Genomic DNA, 21,782 nt, shown 5'->3' on the forward strand with positions numbered 1-21,782 from the left:
TGTCGTCTCCAATGTGAAATGGTAACTGTCTTTATTGTGTATCTGCTTTCGATAAAAATAACTCTCTTCCTTCTTCTTTCATTGCTTTTAATAATAAAGTATCTATCGTCCTCTGCTTTGGAACGTTGCTTAACATTTCAAGATATATCAGTGTTTTTGTATGAAGTAATTAATTTTAAAAAAAACATAAGAATAGCATATTTATTTTTGTGTTTTCCTTGTTCAAATAATAATTAAAACTTTCCACATGATCATTGTTAATTTTATTGAAGGAATTGGACATCAGACACGTGGTAAAATAATGCAGGGATTTGAAGTGCCATTCATTAGCTTATTCTAAATAATATACAATTCTAATATCGTACCCTGTTTCATTTTGTCATCCCTTTTGTGACAGAACAATGACAATGAGACGGCCTTGCACTGTGCAGCACAGTATGGTCACTCAGATGTTGTAAAAGTTCTTCTTGAGGAGCTCACAGATCCTACAATGAGAAACAACAAATTTGAAACTCCACTGGACCTGGCTGCATTGTATGGGAGGTTGGAGGTAGTGAAAATGCTGTTAATTGCACATCCAAATCTACTGGGCTGTAACACCAAGAAGCATACACCGTTGCACTTGGCAGCAAGAAATGGGCAAAGAGCAGTTGTGCAAGTCCTTCTGGAAGCAGGGATGGACATTAACTATAAGGTAATAGCTAGGATGCCACAAGTAAGGGCACGCAACACCAATCGTGATTTTTGTTATTACATTTTGCTCCAGTCCTTGAAATGTGGCTAAAATGGGTTTGATTTATAGCTTATTATTCACTTTAAGGAGTAATTATTTTTTCAGATTGGTAAACACTCAACTTTTCATGCTTGCAACATATCATTACTGGGCTTGTTAAAAAGGACATGATTCTGTGGGTTAAAGGGTGCATTAAAAAGTGATGCCTGATGGAGATTTTGAGTAGGTATTGGCCGTGGTGCATGACATTTTTTTTAAAGTTAATGGTATATTTGATAGGATACAACCTTGACTAGGACATCACATTTGAAGCTTTAAAATTTTGCAGTGTAGCTCGTATGTCCCCAGGTTTGTTTATCATTCCTTATGATTTCACGTGTATTAGACTTCCAGGCTCTCTGAAGACATGACATCTCTCCATCTTATCAGGCAGAAACCCCCTGGTACAGTGTTGGAAAATTATGTTGTATTGTGCCAATACTTAGTCCCTCCCATGTTTCAAATTAGAACCTTCTCCAAACACAGCATACTTCCTCGTTTTAATAAATGTAGGCCGTTTTATTAAAAAAAAAAGTATACGTGAGCTTCTGGCAACTGCTTCATTCACTGCTGAGTCAGCAAGCCAATGAATTAATACTACCTGCAAAGCCAAAGAGCGCTTTGACTTAGATGGCATCAGGAATCGGCAGAGACTGTTGGATCTGGTGGGTGAGCAGGAAAAAACTCTGAAGAATCGGTATCAAAATTTGTCAGAAAATAAATATCAAAGGAAGGGTGCTAATACTAGTGGAAATGTGGAGATCTAGTTGGCAGCAATAGGAGGCTAGAAGTGGCATTTAGTGATGTTGAGAGGTTGAGATGAGGAAGATCAGCAGAGTTTCAGTTAAAACTGGAAGCCACGATTAAAGAAGCGTGGAAAAACAAAGCATGGTCAGCCAAAGTATAGAGTACCAGTTGGAGTATTTAGTAGGGAGAGGTTGAGCAGAATCAGACTCTATTCCTTGGAGTGCAAGAGGATGAGGGATGATCTTATCAAGATGTACAAACTCATGAGAGGAATAGATTGGGTTAATGCTCAGTGTAGGGGAATCCAAAACCAGAGGAGATAGGTTTAAGGTGAGGGGGAAAAGATTTAATAGGAATCTGATGAGTAACTTTTTTACACAAAAGGTGGTGAGTGTACGAGGCAGGTACTTTCACAACATTTAGAAAACATTCAGCCAGGTACCTGGTTAAATAGGTTTAGAGGAATATGGTCCAAACAGAGGCAGGTAGGACCAGTGTGGATGGGGAATGCAGTAGGCGTGGGCAATTTGGGGCGTATGGCCTGTTTCCATGCTGTATGATTCTGAGTTGGCGAGTAAGAGAGTTGTGTCAAGCCAAGTGAATTTCATCATCCAGTATTGGAAATGAGTTCTGCAGTGCCATGAAAGAAAAGAACAATCACAAGGATTTATTGCAATATTTTGTAAAACTAAGATTATGACTAAATTGTAACAGCCGAGTCGTTTTGAAGTTTGATAGATTTTCCACTCGTTAATAAAGTTCACTTGTTAACCTGGAGTCAGTTAGATCCTTGAAAAACTGTCATTTACTTGTGGTTTTATTAAACATGCAGTAAATGCAATGGTATGTTCTCCCCATCAAGTAAGGTTGATTAACTCTTTCCTGACTGCTATCTGTAAATTTTGCTGGGGTTCAAGTCTATGCTGTTTTGTTGATAAATCAAAGTGCGATTGAAGTGATTTTGAGAGAGAAAATCCAGGATAACAGTGTGAGTATTAGATTGATTCTCTTTGCTGACCTAATCTCAATTAAGTTAGTTCTGATATTTTACAGTTTGTTTCTCACTCCAGGCCAGGGGGGTTAAAAATTGAAAAGAAAAGTCTAATGGCTTTAAAATGGATCCCAAGTGGGTATTATGTATAAAATTGGGTGGGAAATGTGTTGTTCTGTTGGCTGCTTCAGTTAACTAATCAAATGACTAATGATTGGCTATGTAAGTAAGGTAAGGATCACTGGAGGGAAAATAAAAAAATATGTAAACAAACTTAGTTGTGTGTTTAACGTGTGAAAAATTGAGTAAGTAGTTTGCAAAGAATCTGCAACAATAGAAATGGTTTAAATTGAGAACAAAATTGTTGATTTTTTTCACTTTCCTAATCTTCAGACAGAGAAGGGCAGTGCACTTCATGAAGCTGCATTATTTGGAAAGACAGATGTGGTCCACATACTCTTTACATCCGGTAAGTTCTTGATTTCATGTTTCTGAAACCAGAGTTATCAAAATGAAGATGTTTATTGAACTGTTGCTGATGTTTATCATGCACATAAATAATACCAGGCCCTATAAATGATAAAGTGGGAGTAAATCCTTACCACTGTGTTGTCCTGCTAGTTTCACTGTTTGTATTAGGCTGTGGGCAGAGCATCAAAAATGTGTCTAGAAATAGGGAAAAAAAACAGAGGGATATCTGACCATTTCTCACTGCAATGGAAGCCTATAAAAGATCGATATCCCTCCGTTTTTCTCCCGTTATCGGGGTCTGAAAACGACCGCTATAGACGGCACTATGTACAGCCTCACTCCCCCGCCCTGCCCGCCTGCGGAGATGATCAGCAGCTCTGCATTCGCGAATCGGCCACTTATTAATTGAGACAGCTGCTTCACTTTACCGCGAGTACCTATGTCCCGCGATCGGAGTACTTTTTCCCGGTAAGTTTTCGCAGGCAGCTCCGAGATTAGCTGTTAAAGACTTATTACTCTAAAATTTTACTGTACTATTATGATATAATGTGATTATTTTGTATGTATTGTTGTATGAAGTGTTGGAGAACTAATTGTATGAAGTGTTGGAGAGCTAATGTTTCAAGCTGCTCATTATTCACATCAGAAGTCAACTTGTTGAAAAAATTTACCTTGTTGGAACATATAGACACGATGGTTGTTTTATTTGAAAATTGTGCAATTCTGCACTGTGAAATTTAATGTATATAGTTGTTGCCATGTCTACTTTGGGCTGCAGTGGATAAATGAATTGCTTCCCTTTACAAAGGTAAATATACTACTTCTAATGGATGATGCTTGACACATTTAGTTTGATAGCATTATATAAGTTGTGGTCACATGCTTTCTAATGAACAGCACTTTGTTTTGACAGATATTGATGTTAATATTAAAGATGTGCGTGGGAAGTCAGCACTAGAAATTGTGCAAGAACATCCAGCTCAGAAGAGTAAGGAAATAGCAATTCTTATTCAAGGTACAAAACCTTCATTCTTGGTAATATCTTAGGCTAATTGTTTTCAATTAACTTTACGTTGTCAAGAATCTTGCCATTTGTTGTTGGGAGTGGGGGTGTAGAATGATATCTCCAATGCATTTATTTGCTGTGCTATTTGGTATTGACTGGTGTTGAATCATGATTAACTAATCTTAAATAAAAATGGTAACACTCAGCTGGCCAGACATTGTGGAAAGAGTAACAAAGGGAATGCTTCAGGTCAAAGATTCTTTGTCAGAACTGGAAAAATGAGAAAAACAAATTATTGCACATTTCAGCGAGGGAGCCAAGTGGAGCGTTATGTGTGGATCTTAGGATGTGATGAGAACATGCCTTGAAGTGCTGGATAGTTTGGACATACCTATAATTCTGGGTAAATGCAATATCTGTTGCAACAATAAAAATATCTGTTGGAATCTACATGTAGTGGGTTGGAGCCGGAGATATGCTGAGAGAGATGTAGCTATCAGTGTTTTTATAGTACTACTATGCTTTTATAAATCTGATTGTGTTTGCAGTTTCGTCTAGTAGTTACATGTTTTGTGTGAAGCAACAGGACACCAAATGTGCATTGGTTTGAGTTTTGTCATGCTTTGTCACTGTCATACAGCTTGAATGTTCTTTTCCATAAGTCGGCAGCAATTGTGCACTGTGAATTTGCATTGATTTGAAAGCTAGTATCGGCATCTATCACTGAAGTGACCTGAAAGCCAATGCTACCTTTAACCTAAAAAATATTGTTTGATAATCTCAATCACCATTAAGTAACAACAGGCAAGAGGAGTATATCAAGTTGTGGAAAAAAAATTATTTCCAAGCCGGTTGTGACTCCCTCCCAGCTGCCAACCCATGAAGATGATGATGAAGAAGGATCTAGACCCGAAACGGCATCCATTCCTTCTATCCAGAGATGCTGCCTGTCCCGCTGAGTTACTCCAGCATTTTGTGTGTCTATCTTCGGTGCTAACTGATGAAAATACTTTGACAACTTTAACTGAGTCTCGGCATGTGTGGCTTCCACCATCCAAAAAAGATGCAAGCAGATGTGAGGATGTGAAGAATGCTTTAATTTTCCATGCTTCAGTGGTGAGGAGAATAGTTAATTCCAAGACATCGGCAAGAGACGCATAATTTTAACTTGCTGTCATACTTTATTGTATGCCATTACCAAACAGAACACAGGTTGATTACTAAAGCTTCACATTAGCCTCTCTAAATGCAAATGACAACTTCAACATGTTTTGTAAACTAAATTCAAACGTTTTAATTGATTTCAGCTATCAAAGTTTGAGCTCTCTTTTCCGAAATATTCATTGTTTGGACTGATAAATTTGTGTTTTATCAGTCTTTTAAAAAGTTGTAGTTTGGTTTTAAACAATGTTAAGGAAGAATTAAATTGATCATATAAAGTAAAATAATTTACACAGGATTTTTTTTACAGGTGGTATATGCTAATTATTTGACAGTTGCTTGATGAGTGGCCAGTTACTGTTTCATTTTTCCTTCCACAGATTATATAGCAGGAAAGGAAAACCTAAGGTACACAGAAAATACTGCTCCAGTATCCAAAACTCACCTTTTTTCCATTCCTGAACCGGCTAATCAAAAATCAGTTGGTAAGGACAAATATTTGTTTAATATATTATTAAATATTCATTATGTATTTGAAATTACATTTAATGAACAACTCATAGAAACATAGAAAATAGGTGCAGGAGTAGACCATTCGGCCCTTCGAGCCTGCACTGCCATTCGATATGATCATGGCTGATCATCCAACTCAGTATCCCATCCCTGCCTTCTCTCCATAACTCTACCTTGTTCAATGAGTGTATTTACACAAAAATGCTGGAGAAGTGCAGCAGCATCTATGGAGCGAAGGAAACTGGCAAAATAGATCAGTCTGAAGAAGGGTTTTGGCCCGAAACGTTGCCTATGGAGCGAAAGAAATAGATGCTGCTGCACCCGCAGAGTTTCTCCAGCATTTTTGTGTACCTTCGATTTTCCAGCATCTGCAGTTCCTTCTTAAACAAATAAATTAATGTATTTGATATGTCATCGAAGGTTACTTGGTATTTATTTTTCTCTTTTCCCTGGTGGTGGAAACAACTGGTCAAAGTACATTGCTCTACAGTTTTTATTCATCAATAAATTGCAGAGAAGAATGTAAGAATCAAATTATGATTTTGGTCATTTTAATGATATATAGTGGGGCAGATCCAACTGGATTTGCTGGTAGGTAACTCAGAACTGGGGCTACATGCGAGTATAAGCTGAAGCATGGCCTTAACATCACGAGAGCACGTGGATAGCTGCACTTCACTCTTGCTGCAGACCACAGGCACATCAAATTCCAGTACTCCATCTGGGAATTCTGCCTCCTGAACCTGTACAAGGGTAAATCTGGTGACAGGACTGTAATTTAGTGAAAATGAATAGGGGAAATTGTCCACTGAAGAAAGGCAAGCACATCTTTGTGCTTGATTTAATTGAGTTGATTTGTTTACAATTGAGAGCAATTGTTAGATTTCAATGTTATTTTAAATAGATATCAAGTCATTTTAAATGTCTGTTAAGGACAGTCACTAATATTAGATAAAGTTGTTAGTTTTGATGATTGTTGAGCCCACGAATGAATCCTTCTGTCAAAGCCGTGGATGACTGTGCCCTGCCCACAGTGGAAGAAACGACTGTAGGTCAGGACAAATGACCAGTGAACTTGGAACAGGGGAAGATCAGCTCCAGTTTTTGTAATGCTTCGGTGCTCTCATTGCCTGTATTGATAATTGAACTGTGCACAGTGACACAGATCGTGGACTTTAGGAGGGCACATCATCCGGGAACATACACACCATTGAGGATAAATGGGGATCCTGTGGATAGGGCGAGCTGTTTTAAATACCTGGGAGTCAACATCTCTGAGGATATGACATGGACAGCACACGCCTCAGCACTCGTGAGTAAGGCAAGGCAGCGCCTTTACCACGTCAGGCAATTGAGGAAATTCAGAGTGTCTCCGAGGATCCTCCAGTGCTTCTACGCAGCGGCTGTGGAAAGCATCTTGTCTGGAAATATTACCACCTGGTTTGGGAATTGCTCTACCCAGAACAAGAAGGCTCTGCAGAGAGTAGTAGAGGTTGAGAAGGAGTTTCTTCCCAGAGGCCATTCGGACTGTAAATTCCAATCTCACCAGGGACTAACTTTACTGAACGTTTTTCCTTCCAATATTTAATATGTAAAAGAATATGTGTGTGTTTATGATTGTGTTTATAGTTTGTTTGGTTGTTTGTTTGTTTGTCTTTTTGCACAAAGTCCGCGAGCATTGCCACTTTTCATTTCACTGCCCATCTCGTATGTGTATGTGACGAATAAACTTGACTTGACTTGATATAGTATCACCCATTTTATAATGGGTTGTGAATCCTGCTGAAACAGCAGTGACAGTCGTACTATTTGATTAATTGTCTATGGTTTAGAGAGAAAGCAAGAGAAGTGAGACCAGTCATCTGCCACGATCCTTGTTGGGCTACTGAGTCATTGGAAATTATATCAAAAGACTTGGTAATACTCCCTACTAAACTGGAGAGAAACCAGAAGGCGACAGTTGCAAAGGAACATTTAAGGAAATGTTAGTTTATTCCAAAACCTGAAGAAAAGGTGTGTCGATTATATAGATATTGTCTTTTAAATATGATTTGCTGTTCACTGCATTGTCCATTATTTGTTGCACTGTTTCCTGGGATTTAATTCACTTTCACGTAACCTCCACGTTTCTAAACAAAGTGTCTACTAGTAGATATTAGCCATCTTAACAGTAGCTAAAATTAATATTTAATTAATATAATATTACTGACTATATATTCAAAGACGTCAGGACAAAGGAAGGACATGCACAATAATTAAAATATGCAATCTTTTAAAGATGCCTGTGTGATCATTCTTAAGGTAACAGGCAAAGGAACATCGACAATCTTGTTATGTGTTTTTATTTATTTTTTGTATATTATTTGAGGTTGGATGGGTGCCAGTGAACTTACTTGCATGCCCCTGAGACAAATGAACAGGCAGCATATAAGGAATAAGGCTGCAGTATTCCTTTCATTGCTATATGTTTTCAATATAAGCTTTTGTGAAAAGCAAATAGATGTCTGCTGATAATGTAATAGATTGGTCTCTCTGGGTAGTGTTCTATTCGTTGAAGGCAGGTTATAATTTTACTTGAATTTGGCAGTTAATGTAATTTATCTATTTGCGTTCCACTCCCCTCTCTCCACCCCTTTTCCAACTTGAAGGTGAGGAACAATTGGAACTATGCAAGCTTATTACAGAATTTGAAACTCAGCAAGAAGAGGAATGCCCATATGAGGAATTGTGCAATGCAACATCACACACTATTGATGGACCAGAAAGTTTGAAAGCACCAGATGTGGAAACGGGTTCAGTCCCTGAATTAATGATGGTCAGTATTAAAGCAATGTACTTACAGTTACTTTTATGTGGTGGTATGTAGTTAATTCCAATGATGCCTCCAGCAGCTACTTCGTGTTGTAATATTGTGATTTTCCATGGGTGCTCTTAAAGTATTAGAATGTAAATCTGCTGTAAATGTAAAATGAAATATGAGGATGACAGAAACAAATTGCATGGCTTTTTAATAGAATACATCAGAAATATTCCAAGACAATTGCAATTTTCTGCCACCCAGTGCAATTTCTCATAATTTTGTAGGTATTTTCAAAATGGCAATATCTCACATTGACTCATGGGCTGACTGAAATATCGTATTAAAAGCGCAAAGCCTTGCCTCATAGCAAACTTAATCTACTTTTGAAATGCAGTTTCAATTTTAATACTCTGATGTTAAAAGATAAGAATTGATTCACTATTATTGATTTACATTTCTCAAAATTAATATAATGTATAAATTATTTTTTTCCTTTGTTATGGCGGGAGTAATGCAGAGCAGGGTTATTTCAGGATAGACAGTCCAGCTCTAGTAGTGCGAGTCATCAAATATTACCAAGAAGATGGGAAAGTACAAGAATGCAGTTGGCTTTGAAATGTGTAAAACATTTCATCCTGTGATTGTTGCGAAGAATCTGGAAAGCTTGTTTCTCGTTGCACCCAACGTTTGTTAGAAACTTATACTTATAACTTTGACTGTCGGAAGTATGATATCTCCTTTAAAATATTTTAATTAATCTTGTTGACGTTCTTCAGAATCCACCATAGTGCTGTTGATCTCTGGTGTCTTGATTGTAGGAAATATTGCCATCTGTATTCAGCAGCAGAAGTTATGGTGATAACATGTCAGCAAGAATACACGTACATTGGTTGCAATTGTTAGCAAAATGTATTTGCGTACATGATATAACCAACCCTAGCTGGACAGAATTCTGCAGAATTTGCTGGTTCTATTTTGGGATATAATTCTTTGAAGTGATCATTGGCTTCAACCACAAAATCTCTAATTGTTAAAGAAGGAAAAAACTTGCCAATCATTAGGCTTAAAAATATAATAGCAAAGCTTGATTATCCTTGTTTGAAATCGTATGCATTGATGCAGTGTGAACTGCAAGGAGGATGCTACGAGGTGACTTGGATAGGTTGGGTGAGTGGGCAGATGCATGGCAGATGCAGTATAATGTGGATAAATGTGAGGTTATTCACTTTGGTGGCAAGAACAAGAAGGCAGATTATTATCTGAATGGGGTCAGATTAGGAAAAGGGGAGGTGCAACGAGACCCAAGTGTCCTTGTCCATCAGTCACTGAAAGTAAGCATGCAGGTACAGCAGGCAGTGAAGAAAGCAAATGGCATGTTGGGCTTCATAGCCAGAGTATTTGAGTTTTCGAGCAAGGAGGTCCTACTGCAGTTGTACAGGGCCCTGGTGAGACCACACCTGGAGTATTGTGTGCAGTTTTGGTCTCCTAATTTGTGAAGGACATTTGTGTTATTGAGGGAGTGAAGCGTAGGTTCACCAGATTAATTCCCGGGATGGCGGGACTGACATAAGATGAAAGAATGGATCGACTGGGCTGATATTCACTGGAAGGATGAGAAGGGATCATAGTAGAAACGTATAAAATTCTTCAGGGATTGGATAGGCTAGATGCAGGAAAAATGTTCCCGATTTATAGGGAGCCCAGAACCAGGGGCCTCAGGGAAGGGTATCACTGATGGGGATGAGTCAGAGTACAGAAGAGAGATTGTGCGACTGTCCATATGGTACCAGCACAATAACCTGGCCCTCAACACCAGCAAAACCAAGGAACTGATTGTGGACTTTGGAAGGAGTAGGAGGGGGACCCACAGTCCTGTTTATATCAATATATTAGATGGTTGAAAGGGTCAAGAGATTCAAATTCCTGGGCATGCACATCTCTGAAGATCTTTCCTGGTCCGAGAACACTGATGCAATTATTAAGAAAGCACAGCAGTGCCTCTACTTCCTGAGAAGATTACGGAGAGTCGGTTTGTCAAGGAGGACTCTCTCTAACTTCTACAGGTGCACAGTAGAGAGCATGCTGGAGTTGCATCGTGGCTTGGTTTGGCAACTTGAGCGCCCTGGAGAGGAAAAGACTACAAAAAGTAGTAAACACTGCCCAGTCCATCATCGGCTCTTACCTCCCTTCCATCGAGGGGATCTATCGCAGTCGCTGCCACAAAAAGGCTGGCAGTATCATCAAGGACCCACACCATCCTGGCCACACGCTCATCTCCCTGCTACCTTCAGGTAGAAGGTACAGGAGCCTGAAGACTGCAACGACCAGGTTCAGGAATAGCTACTTCCCCACAGCCATCAGGTTATTAAACTTGGCTTGGACAAAACTCTGAACATTAATAGCCCATTATCTGTTATTTGCACTTCATCAGTTTATTTATTCACGTGTGTATATATTTATATAATGGTATATGGACACACTGATCTGTTCTGTAGTCATGCCTACTATGTTCTTTTGTGCTGAAGCAAAGCAAGAATTTCATTGTCCTATCAGGGACACATTCAGTTTCAGTATTCAGTATTTACTTTAATGTAATTTTAACTGAGCACTTACATACACAGAAGAAACGAAAACATTGTTTCTCAATCAGTTCCCGTCAGTGCAGTTAATAAAAACAGAACAAATACATATAGCTTTAAAAATTAAAATTAACAGATCTAAAATAGGCCTAAAAATTGAAAAAAAAATAGACATTCAGACCGAACAGTGGCTTTGCTTTGACAGGCGCAGCTGCCAAAGTATGGGTGAGGTTAGATGTGTTGGTGTATAATGTATGGGGAGGGAACACAGTCCGTTAACCAGTCTTATTGCCTGTGGAAAGAAGCTGTGTAGCGTCCTGCTGGTTTTGCAGCTAATGCTCCTGTACCTCTTCCCAGATGGCAGAATGAAGAAGATGTGGTGTGATGGATGATAGGGGTCCTTAATAATAGAGATGGCTCTGCTGATGCTACGCTTATGATAGATTTACAACAGGAAAGGGAGTGGAGCATCAATGATCCTACTGGCTGTCTTCACTATCTCGTTGTTTTTGTTCATAAGCCTTGCAGCTCCCAAACCAGGAAGTGATGCCATAGGTCAGTATATCCTCGATGGTGCCCCTGTAGAAGGTCGTTAGGTGAACAGTAGGGAGACCTGCTTTTCTTAGTCTCCGGAGAGGGTGTAGCCTCTGCTGAGCTCTTTTGAAGACTGCTGTGGTGTTGGTCGTTGAGGTCAGGTCGTCCGCCAGGTGAAGTCCCAAGAACGTCACACTGCTGACCCTCTCCACAGCAGCTCCATCAATATGCAGCGGAGTGTGATAGTCTTTTCCAGCCCTCCTGAAATCGATCACCATCTCCTTTGTCTTTTCCACATTGAGGGTGAGATTGTGAGATCTGCACCACTCTGTAAGCAGCTCCACCTCTATCCTGTATGCCGACTCATTGTTGTCACTGATGAGACCCACCACTGTTGTGTCATCAGCGAACCTGTTGATATAATTATTGCTGAGTCTGGCAGTACAGTCATGAGTAAGTAGACTGAACAGCAGGGGGCTTAGGACACAGCCTTGGGGTGAGGTAGTGCTCACTGTGATGGTTCTTGATGTCCGACTGCCCACCCTGACTGTTTACTGCCGCTGCGTCAGAAAATTAAGGACCCAGTTGCAAGTGCCTCTGCTGTGGACAGCCCGTTCCGTATCAGAAAGAGGGAGGACCTTCAACAGCTTCAGCTTCTCCACCAGCTGCTGTGGGATGATTGTATTAAAAGCTGAGCTGAAGTCTATGAAGAGGATCCTGGCATAGGTGTTCTTCCGGTCGAGATGTGATAGTGCGAGGTTGAGTGTTGTAGAGACTGCGTCCTCTGTTGGTTCCGTAAGCGAACTGCAGTGGGTCCAGGTTGGCAGGGAGACAGTTTTTGATGTGCTGCATGACCAGCCACTGGACGAAAGTCATTGAGAGAGGCTGGGTTGGGTTTCTTCGGGACGGGAACGATGGTGGCACTTTTGAGACAGTTGGGCACTACTGCCTGGCTGAGTGAGATGTTAAAAATGTCTGCAAAGACATCTTTTAGTTGCTCACATGACAATAAACTCTCTTGAATCTTGAGCGCGAAAGAGTTGGTTATCAATACCATAAGATTTAAATTGTTTATCAAAATAAGTAATATAGATGAGTACTGTGTTAACAGACCTATTATGCTGCTGCAAGTAAAATTTTGATTGTTCCGTTTTCAGTGTATTCAGTACAATTTAACAATCTTGACTTGAGTTTTGTGTAGCATTGCCTGTATATCCATGGATTGCTTCGAACTCATTCAAATTGAATGTAAGGTAGGATCTTGCATTAATAATATGACTGTGCCATATGACACCTGCCCGCCTCCGAACCCAAACCCCCACCCTTGTCGTGTCTTCACCATCCCCCCCTGACCTCCCTCTTTCTGATACGGAACGGGCTGTCCACAGCAGAGGCCTCACCTTTGTTCCCCTCCGCCCCCACCTCAACGAGTTCTGGGTCCGCCGAGACATAGAGCTTTTATTCCGTCGCTTCCCCATCCATGCTCTTTTCTATGGGAAGGTGTCCTCACTACCCAGTGATGACTCCTCCCCCAGTCTCCTCCGGTCACCCTCCTCTTGGACTACTCTACCCTCTTTAGACCTTTTTATTTCCAACTGCCGGCGTGACATCAACCATCCAACTTTTTCACTCCCCTTATCTACTCTACCCCCTCCCACTCTGTGCGTACAGCCCTCCGCTCACTCTGCAGCAACCCCAACTGCTAATCTTAAATCAACTGAAGGATTGTCGGGTGAATATTTATAGACAATTTAAAGAGCCGCATCTCAGAATCCAACTACTGCCTGGCGATATAACATGCAGTCCATTCTGACTTCTTGCACGGCTGCAGAATCTATACATATAGTTTTATTAATCCACCTCACTGCAAATGGTGCTTCCAATCAGGGGAATATTGCACTGCTTTGAAAGTTCTGCCGATATTTCATTAAACAGAATAATATACCTGAAGTTCCAGCAGAGGGTGCTATAACCCTATAGGTTGGATGCTAACATTCCAGTGCAGTACTACAAATTTAGGTTGGAAGAAAATCTTTATATGATGACTAATGTTCTTGAATGTGATGTGATATGTTGAATTCGCAACTTTCAGGTGTCAGTGAAAATTTATTTTCATATCAGGAAAATTAAATTGGAAGCCATGTTTAATAGAAAACTTAAAATGCCTTTTGATGTTGGACAAATGTTAATGGGAGCCTTTTTATTTTTGTGTGAAAAAAGTCATTGAATTTCATCTCTGCAAAATTTTTTTTTAAATTTAGCATTTATATAAATTCAACAAATTCCTGTGCAAAATTATTTGAGCAAAAGTTGGTAACATTTTTAATGGCTTGATGGATTTACTAAATACCTTTGCAAACACAATGTTTCGATGATGGGTATATGTATAAAAACGTATCGGCATCTTTTAGATACTCAATTGCCTGGTTAAGTTTTAACTATTGTTTGCTAGGTTGACTTCCACCTTAAATTGACAGATTATAAAAATATAATACTGTCAAGAAATGACAATGATCCATTAAGATGAGTTGGATCGTGCTCATCTCTCAATAACTGCTTCCCTCAGAACTGACAGCTATTCCCTCCTTGTTGGTCACCTTGTCTCTGGCATCTGTAGTTCCTTCTTAAACTTGTGTCTGACTACTACGCCGATGCATTTGAAAGCAGGTTGGAAATGGCTAGAGATTGTCTGCTAGTTCATCCAATGTTGTGTGCTTCTGCTGGATCAGCTGCTGGGTCTGATGGCTGGCAGAGGACTGATGCCCTGAGCTGAGGAGCTGGATGAACTTCACATCAGCCCTTCAGCTTTACACCAACGTTGCGTAAAATGGTTGTCTAAAGTTTTTTTAAGTAATTGAGTGGGCTGTGGGAGAGCTGAGAAGGGGAGGAGAAAGTATGGACTACCTGAAATTAGAGAGGTCAATGTTCATACCGCTGGGATACAAATTGCCCAAGCGAAATATGAGGCGCTGCTCCTCCAATTTACGGTGGTCCTCACTCTGGCCATGGAGGAGGCCCAGGACAGAAAGGTCGGAATGGGAGGGGGAGTTGAAGTGCTGAGTCATCGGGAGATCAGGTTGGTTATTGCGAACCGAGCGGAGGTGTTCGGCGAAGCGATCGCCAAGCCTACGCTTGGTCTCACCGATGTAGAGCAGCTGACATCTAGAGCAGCAGATGCAATAGATGAGGTTGGAGGAGGTGCACGTGAACCTCTGCCTCACTTGGAAAGACTGCTTGGGACCTTGAATGGAGTCGGGGGCGGTGGGGATAACGCGACAAGTGTAGCATTTCTTGTGGTTGCAATGGAAATTGCCCGGAGAGTGGGTGGTTCAGGTGGGAAGGGATGAATTGACCAGGGAGTAGACGGGAGGAGATGGGAAGATGTGGCAAGAGGTGGGATCACGTTGGAGGTGGCGAAAAACATTGGAGGATTATTTGTTGTATGTGATGGCTGGTAGGGGGGAAGGTGCGGACAAGGGGGACTCGGCCCTTGTTGCGAGTGGGGGGATGGGGAGTGAGAGCAGAGTCACGGGGTATAGAAGAGACCCTGGTGAGAGCCTCCAGGACTCTTCGTCTACTCCAGGACTTCCGTTTTCTAGTCCCCCATTCCCTCATCTTCACCATGGATGTCCAGTTACTCTACACCTCCATCCCCACCAGGAGGGTCTCAAAGCCCTCCGTTTCTTCCTCGACCGTAGAACCAACCAATGGGCTATGGGCATGCGCATGGGCTGCTCTCACCCCAACCATGGACTGTTTACCCTCCTACCATCCGGGAGGCGCTACAGGTCTCTCCGTTGCCGAACCAGCAGGTCGAGGAACAGCTTCTTCCCGGCGGCTGTCACTCTACTCAACAACGTACCTCGGTGACTGCCAATCACCACCACCCCCACCCCCCCCGGACACTTATTATTATTTATTCAAATCATTTGCTATGTCGCTCTTCCAGGGAGATGCTAAATGCATTTTGTTGTCTCTGTACTGTACACTGACAATGACAATTAAAATTGAATCTGAATCTGAATGGGCCCTAGCTATGCCTGCCTCTTTGTTGGGTACGTCGAACAATCCTTGTTCGAGATGAACCGTGGCCCTATCCCCGAACTCTACCTCCGCTACATCGATGACTGCATTGGTGCTACCTCCTGCACCTATTCAGAACTCACGGACTTCATCCATTTCACCACTAACTTCCATCCGGCACTCAAATTCACCTCGACCATTTCCGACATTTCCGTACCATTTCTTGACCTCACTATCTCCATCGCAGGTGATAGACTACTGACCAACATCCACTATAAACCCACTGACTCCCATGGCTATCTGCACTACACTTCTTCCCACCCTGCTTCCTGTAAGGACTCCATCACCTACTCCCAATTCCTCCGTCTATGCCGCATCTGCACCCAGGATGAGGTGTTCTGCACCAGGGCATCGGAGATGTCCACATTCTTCAGGGAACAGGGGTTCCCCTCTTCTACTATAGATATTATGCACATTGACTTCTCTCATTTCAGCTAGTCCCTACTTTCTCCTCCCCTTCTCAGCTCTCCCTCAGCCCACTGGCTCCACCTCTTGTTTTTTCTCCTCTCCCCCCCCCCCTCCCCCCCCCCCCCCCCACTCACATCAGTCTGAAGAAGGGTTTCGACCCGAAACGTTGCCTATTTCCTTCGCTCCATAAATGCTGCCTCACCCGCTGAGTTTCTCCAGCATTTTTGTCTACCTTCGATTTTCCAGCAGTTATTAAACAAGAAGATAGAACTGTTGCCCACAGTGCCAGAGCTGAACCTGACTGCTGGTGTGTCAGCATGGAGTTTGTATCTTCTTCATGTGACCGTGTGGTTTTGCTCCAGGTGCCCTGGTTTTCTTCCACATTCCAAAGACGGGCAGGATTGTAGGTTGACACAAACAGCATACAGTAACTCAGTGGGACAGGCAGCATCTCTGGAGAGAAGGAATGGGTGATGTTTCGGGTCTGAAGAAGGGTCTTGACCGGAAATGTCAGCCATTCCTTCTCTCCAGAGACGCTGCCTGCCCTGCTGACTTACTCCAGCTGTTTTTGTCATCCTCGGTTTAAACCAGCATCTGCAGTTCCCTCTTACACAGGTTTGTAGTTAATTGACAATCTGCATCTCTGAATGAAACTGGATGTAGAGGGTCGGGGGGTAAGGTGGGAGGAAGGTCATTTATGAGATGGCCAAGATAGATGGGAAAGAGAAAGGGACAGCTGAGGTGGGGTTTACCTGGTTGGCAATTTCAATGTTCAAGCTGTTCAGTTTTGCACTACCCAGGCATAAGGTCATAATCCTTTAAGATTGTTGTATTTGCCACTTCAGCAGCGGAACTCGATCTTAGTGGGATTCACCAGTGTAATGCAGAAAATCACCAATCCCTCATTAGTTCAGACCTAGTGTAGGATCAGACCCCTTTTGGATAGATGCAGATAATCTGCCTGAGGATTTGGAGGTAAAAGGGAAGGTATACTGGTGTTTTTAGTTTCCTTGCTGTTCGACTGTTTAGATAGTTAGTTTACTTTTTTGTCACGTGTACCAAGGTACAGTGAAAAACTTTTCTTGAGTGCTAATCAATCAGCAGAAAGACAATACATGATTACAATCGAGCCATTTACAGTGTATAGATGCATGATAAGGGAATAATGTTTAGTGCATGGTAAATTAACTAGTTCTTTTTAGTTTAGAGATACAGTGCGGAAACAGGCCCTTCGGCCCACTGGATTCAAGCCGACCAGCAATCCCCGCACATTAACTAGGTATGTTACAAAACGTACCTGAATCGTGGCTGAGCATCTGCCCCTCCCCTTGTGTGTGATTTTGGAGCTGTTTGGAGGGGGCGGGTTTAAAACCCGATTTTTACTAGGCTGTTCCAATCGCAGATGTTCAGCCTAGTAAATCATTAACGGAGAATCGCTGCAAGACCCGGTCCCAAAAGCTATTATTAGTTTTATAGGCCTCGAAGAGTAGATATAATAAATTTAAAAACTCTCGTTCATTCCGCAAGCTCTGGCAGCCCCAGGGTTTTATAAAGCAAACAATTAAAGGTATGTACCTTATTTTTACATTAAATGGGGCATGTATATAACCCTATAATTATAATTTTCTATAGCGAGTAGCTCATTTTGGGCTTTTTATATCCCCCAGTATTTTTCTCGGCATTTGAGGGCACTAATCCAGCGCGCTGTCAACATTCTAAACCTGCGCGTTCCACATGAACCCACTAGAAAACCGATTTAAATGGCCATTTATTTACAGCAATTGAACACTAAATTCCTTCCATTTGGCCTATAAATTAATGTAAATTAGATATAAAAATCATGTTATATTGTGAATTATTTGTGAATAATCTTTGGACACTTAGGCTATTTAAAAATGTTAATCTTTCCTTAAGAAATGTGCTTTTGACTATCTAAGATCACAGCTTTTTTGTAATGCCCATTGAAAATCAATAGGGAACAAGATGCTAATTTCCGAGTATGAAAATGGTCATAACTTTTTTAATACTTGAGATATGAAAGTGAATTTGGTGTCAAATTAAACTTATTGTTATGTTTTATCTGATGGGATAAATTGCAGACTTGATTTTTTAAATCTCAAAATTTTGTAACATTGCTACATTAACGCTATCCTACACACACTAAGGACAATTTTTACTTTTACCAAGCCAATTAACTTACAAACCTGTGCGTCTTTGGAGTTTGGGAGGAAACCGAAGATCTCGTAGAAAACCCAGGCAGGTCACTGGGATAACGTACAAACTCCATACTGCAGCACCCGTAGTCAGTATCGAACCCGGGTTTCCGGCACTGCATTCGCTGTAAGGCAGCAACTCTACTGCTGCGTCACCGTGCTGCCAAGATAGTAATTAGGATTGCTCTAGTTGTGGTAGGATGATTCAGTTGCTTGATAACAACTAGGAAGAAACTGTCCCTGTTGCTGGAGGTGTGCGTTTTCACCCTTCTATACCTTTTGGCGGATGGGAGAGGGGGGAAGATGGAATGGCCAAGGTCATTCAATCCTTGAATACGCTGCTGGCCTTGTTGAGGCAGCGTGAGGTATAAATTGAGTCAGTGGAAGGAAGGGATGTTGGTTTGTGTGATTGTCTGGGCTGCGTCCACATTTTGCGGCAAGTTCTTGCGTCCTTGGATGGAGCAGTTTGATTATTTGTTTTGCAAAGATGCGGTCATGCACACAGTACATTTTCTATCCTCTCTTGTTCTTCACTTTCTGATTTTCCATGAATCATTATTGTTATTGCACTGTGAAGATTGACCTGATGGATGAGGTCAATATCTGGAGTGTTTATTGTCATATGCATTGGATATGAATCTGAGCAATGAATTTTTTTCTTTAGCTTTATAGGCACATCAGATGCAATAACAACAAAAATAAATATTTATTAATTATTCAGTTATTTGAAGTATACTGGATTATTGTAGAATATAAACTAAAGTGAATAGAGCTGCGGTGGTTTGTGCTGAGCTAGGGCTGTACAGGATGGTTCATTTCCCTGATGGTTGATGGGAAGAAGCTGTTTTTGAACCTGCAGGTAACGTTTCTCTGGCTCTTTGTATTACTACCACATCAATGAAAGCGGAGAGAAGAGAGTGTTGATAGTGTGTATTGGGATATTAATGTTAGCTGCCTTCTTGAGTCAGTGCTTCAATCGATCCTTTTGATGGTGGGGAGATCAGAACCTGTGATGGACTGAGCAATGCCCACTACTTTCTGCAGTCTCCTTTCTTCTTGAGCGTTCGCAATTCCAAACCAGGAAGTGATGCAACCAGCCAATATGCTCTCCACCGGTAGTAATTTGGGGACATGCCAAATCTCCTTAAACTTTTGAAGTAGTTTGTTGGTGAGTTTTCTTAATGATTGCATCATTGTGCTGGACTGGGCAGCCTGCAATGGACTGGGTTGCGTCACCATTCTCTGCATATTCAGGTGGTTAAGAGTAGACATACCAGACTGAGAGACATCCTTTCAGCGTACTTTCAAATTTCAAGAGGATCCCAGGACTTGCCAAATTGCATCAGACACCGAAGGAAGTAAATAGACTGATACTCTTTTTTGATCACCATAACATTGTGAAGGGGCCAAGTTAAGTTGCCGGTGATTGGATGCCCAGCAACTGGAAGCTATCAGCCATCTCTCCAGCAGCTCCATTGATGTGGGCTCCCGTTTCCTTTGCTGCAGTTAATATACTCCTACTAGGACATGACTTCAGAATTAAGGGACAGAAGTTTAGGGGTAATATGAGGGGGGAACTTCTTTACTCAGAGAGTGGTAGCGGTGTGGAATGAGCTTCCAGTGGAAGTGGTGGAGGCAGGTTCATTGGTATCATTTAAAATAAATTGGATAGGCATATGGATGAGAAGGGAATGGAGGGTTATGGTATGAGTGCAGGCAGGTGGGACTAAGGCAAAAAAAAAATTTGTTCGGCACGGACTTGTAGGGCCGAGATGGCCTGTTTCCGTGATGTAATTGTTATATGGTTATATGGTTATACTGCAACACACTACCTTGCCTGCAAGAGCAAGACAATTAAGTACAGAAGAATGGTCTTTGAAATATTTCCATGGTTAACTTTTAAACCTGTAAATTGCCTGCTGGTTATTTGGCAGTCCACTAAAAAACAAATGGAATATTTAGTTGATTCTTCAAATTGTAAACATGTAAATAACAAAGCCCACAAGGAATAGAATTTCTTCAGGTTGAATTGTTATTGCATCTCCTGAGATCATTGGAGCAAGAGAATATGAACTAATTCAAAAGTCATCCGAGACTGAAGAATTTGGGAAGCTGCCTTAGTCTTGTTACTTTCACAGCTGTTCCACTGCAGGCAGCAGGATTTTTAGAAATCCCAGTCGTCTTTGGATCATTGGAAAGTGAGATAGATACTCTGGTGAACTAATAATTAATTATTTCTGTGCCTCAGAGAATTGAATGTTAAAGTGTTTATTTTGGAGAAGGGAAAGTTATTGAGATTTATATTTGAACTGACTGCCAGAAGAGGTTAATAGCCAAGTAATAATATTGTTCTTAACATTGATGCTGTGGTGGTTTTCTGTAGATCATGCATTTAATTCAGGGGTCGGCAACCTCTGGCCCCAAGGCTGAATGCGGCTCGTAACCCGAAATCATCCGGCCAGCAGGCATATTTTTTCCCCCATAATTATCCGGCCCGCATGACTTCCGTCATCTCTGGTACCTCCTGGGCCCGAGGCCGTGGCGCCCAGGAGCGGTGACGCAAGGAGGCCTGCGCTGGCGGCCGCAATGGTGGAGCCGCCGAGCAGCGCCAAGCACGGCCAAGCTCTGGCTGTCCCGCATCCTGCGCAAAGCCGCCGGCACAGCCGCACACCTTCTGTGTCTGGGCTTCACTGTTGGGAACGGGGTTGTCAATAGGCTGGGGACGTGTGAGCGTGAGTATTTGAGCCATCGCCTGCAGGACAGAGCCAAGGCAATGGTCCGTACGTATGCCATGTTCGTGAGCGCCCGTAGCTAGGGTCTAGTGCTCTGGGTGCGTCCTCGAAGGGGCGGGATCTATGTGAACGTGATTTGATGCCTGCCATCCGGAACGGGACGGGGGCGGGATCCATGTGTACACGTGATAGATGTGGCCCACCATCCGCTCACTGGCCTCTCCTCCATGTAGAACAAAGTTGTCGACCCCTGATTTAATTTGTCGTTTATAGTGTATTTTGATACTCATAAACCTTGTTGGTCTCCATGATCTCCATGTGTGAATTTTCCTAGTCATAGAGTGATACAGTGTGGAAACAGGCCCTTCAGCCCAATTTGCTTGCACCGGCCAACAATGTCCCAGCTACACTAGTCCCACTTTCCTGGACTTAGTCCATATCCCTCCAAACCGGCCCTATCCATGTACCTGTCTAACTGTTTCTTAAACGATGGGATAATCCCAGCCTCAACGACCTCCTCTGGCAGACACAAAATGCTGGAGTAACTCAGGGGTCAGGCAGCATCTCTGGAGAGAAGGAATGGGATGTTGCCTGACCCGCTGAGTTACTCCAGCATGTTGCATCTACCTTCAATTTAAACCAGCATCTGCAGTTCTTTCCAACACATACCTCCTCTGGCAGCTTTTTACATACAAACACCACCCTTTGTGTGAAAAAGTTACCCTTTTCCCCTTCACCTTGAACATGTCTTCTGGTCACCGATTCCCCAAGA

The 21,782-nt window shown here is 41.9% G+C and overlaps 1 protein-coding gene across 11 annotated transcripts in view; it reads left to right on the plus strand.

The window, feature by feature from the left end:
* LOC129708622 (ankyrin repeat and SAM domain-containing protein 1A-like) overlaps positions 1-21,782 on the plus strand; it is a 239,090-nt gene that overhangs the window by 75,464 nt on the left and 141,844 nt on the right. For all 11 annotated transcript variants that reach the window (XM_055654477.1, XM_055654480.1, XM_055654478.1 and 8 more), the window contains 5 exons: positions 398-694; positions 2,904-2,979; positions 3,895-3,996; positions 5,529-5,633; positions 8,310-8,476. In XM_055654477.1, the coding sequence (XP_055510452.1) occupies positions 398-694; positions 2,904-2,979; positions 3,895-3,996; positions 5,529-5,633; positions 8,310-8,476 (747 nt within the window). The remainder of the gene's footprint in view (positions 1-397; positions 695-2,903; positions 2,980-3,894; positions 3,997-5,528; positions 5,634-8,309; positions 8,477-21,782) is intronic.

This window comes from Leucoraja erinacea, chromosome 24 (genome assembly GCF_028641065.1).
Source record: "Leucoraja erinacea ecotype New England chromosome 24, Leri_hhj_1, whole genome shotgun sequence".
In the NCBI taxonomy this organism is placed as follows: Eukaryota; Metazoa; Chordata; class Chondrichthyes; order Rajiformes; family Rajidae; genus Leucoraja; species Leucoraja erinaceus.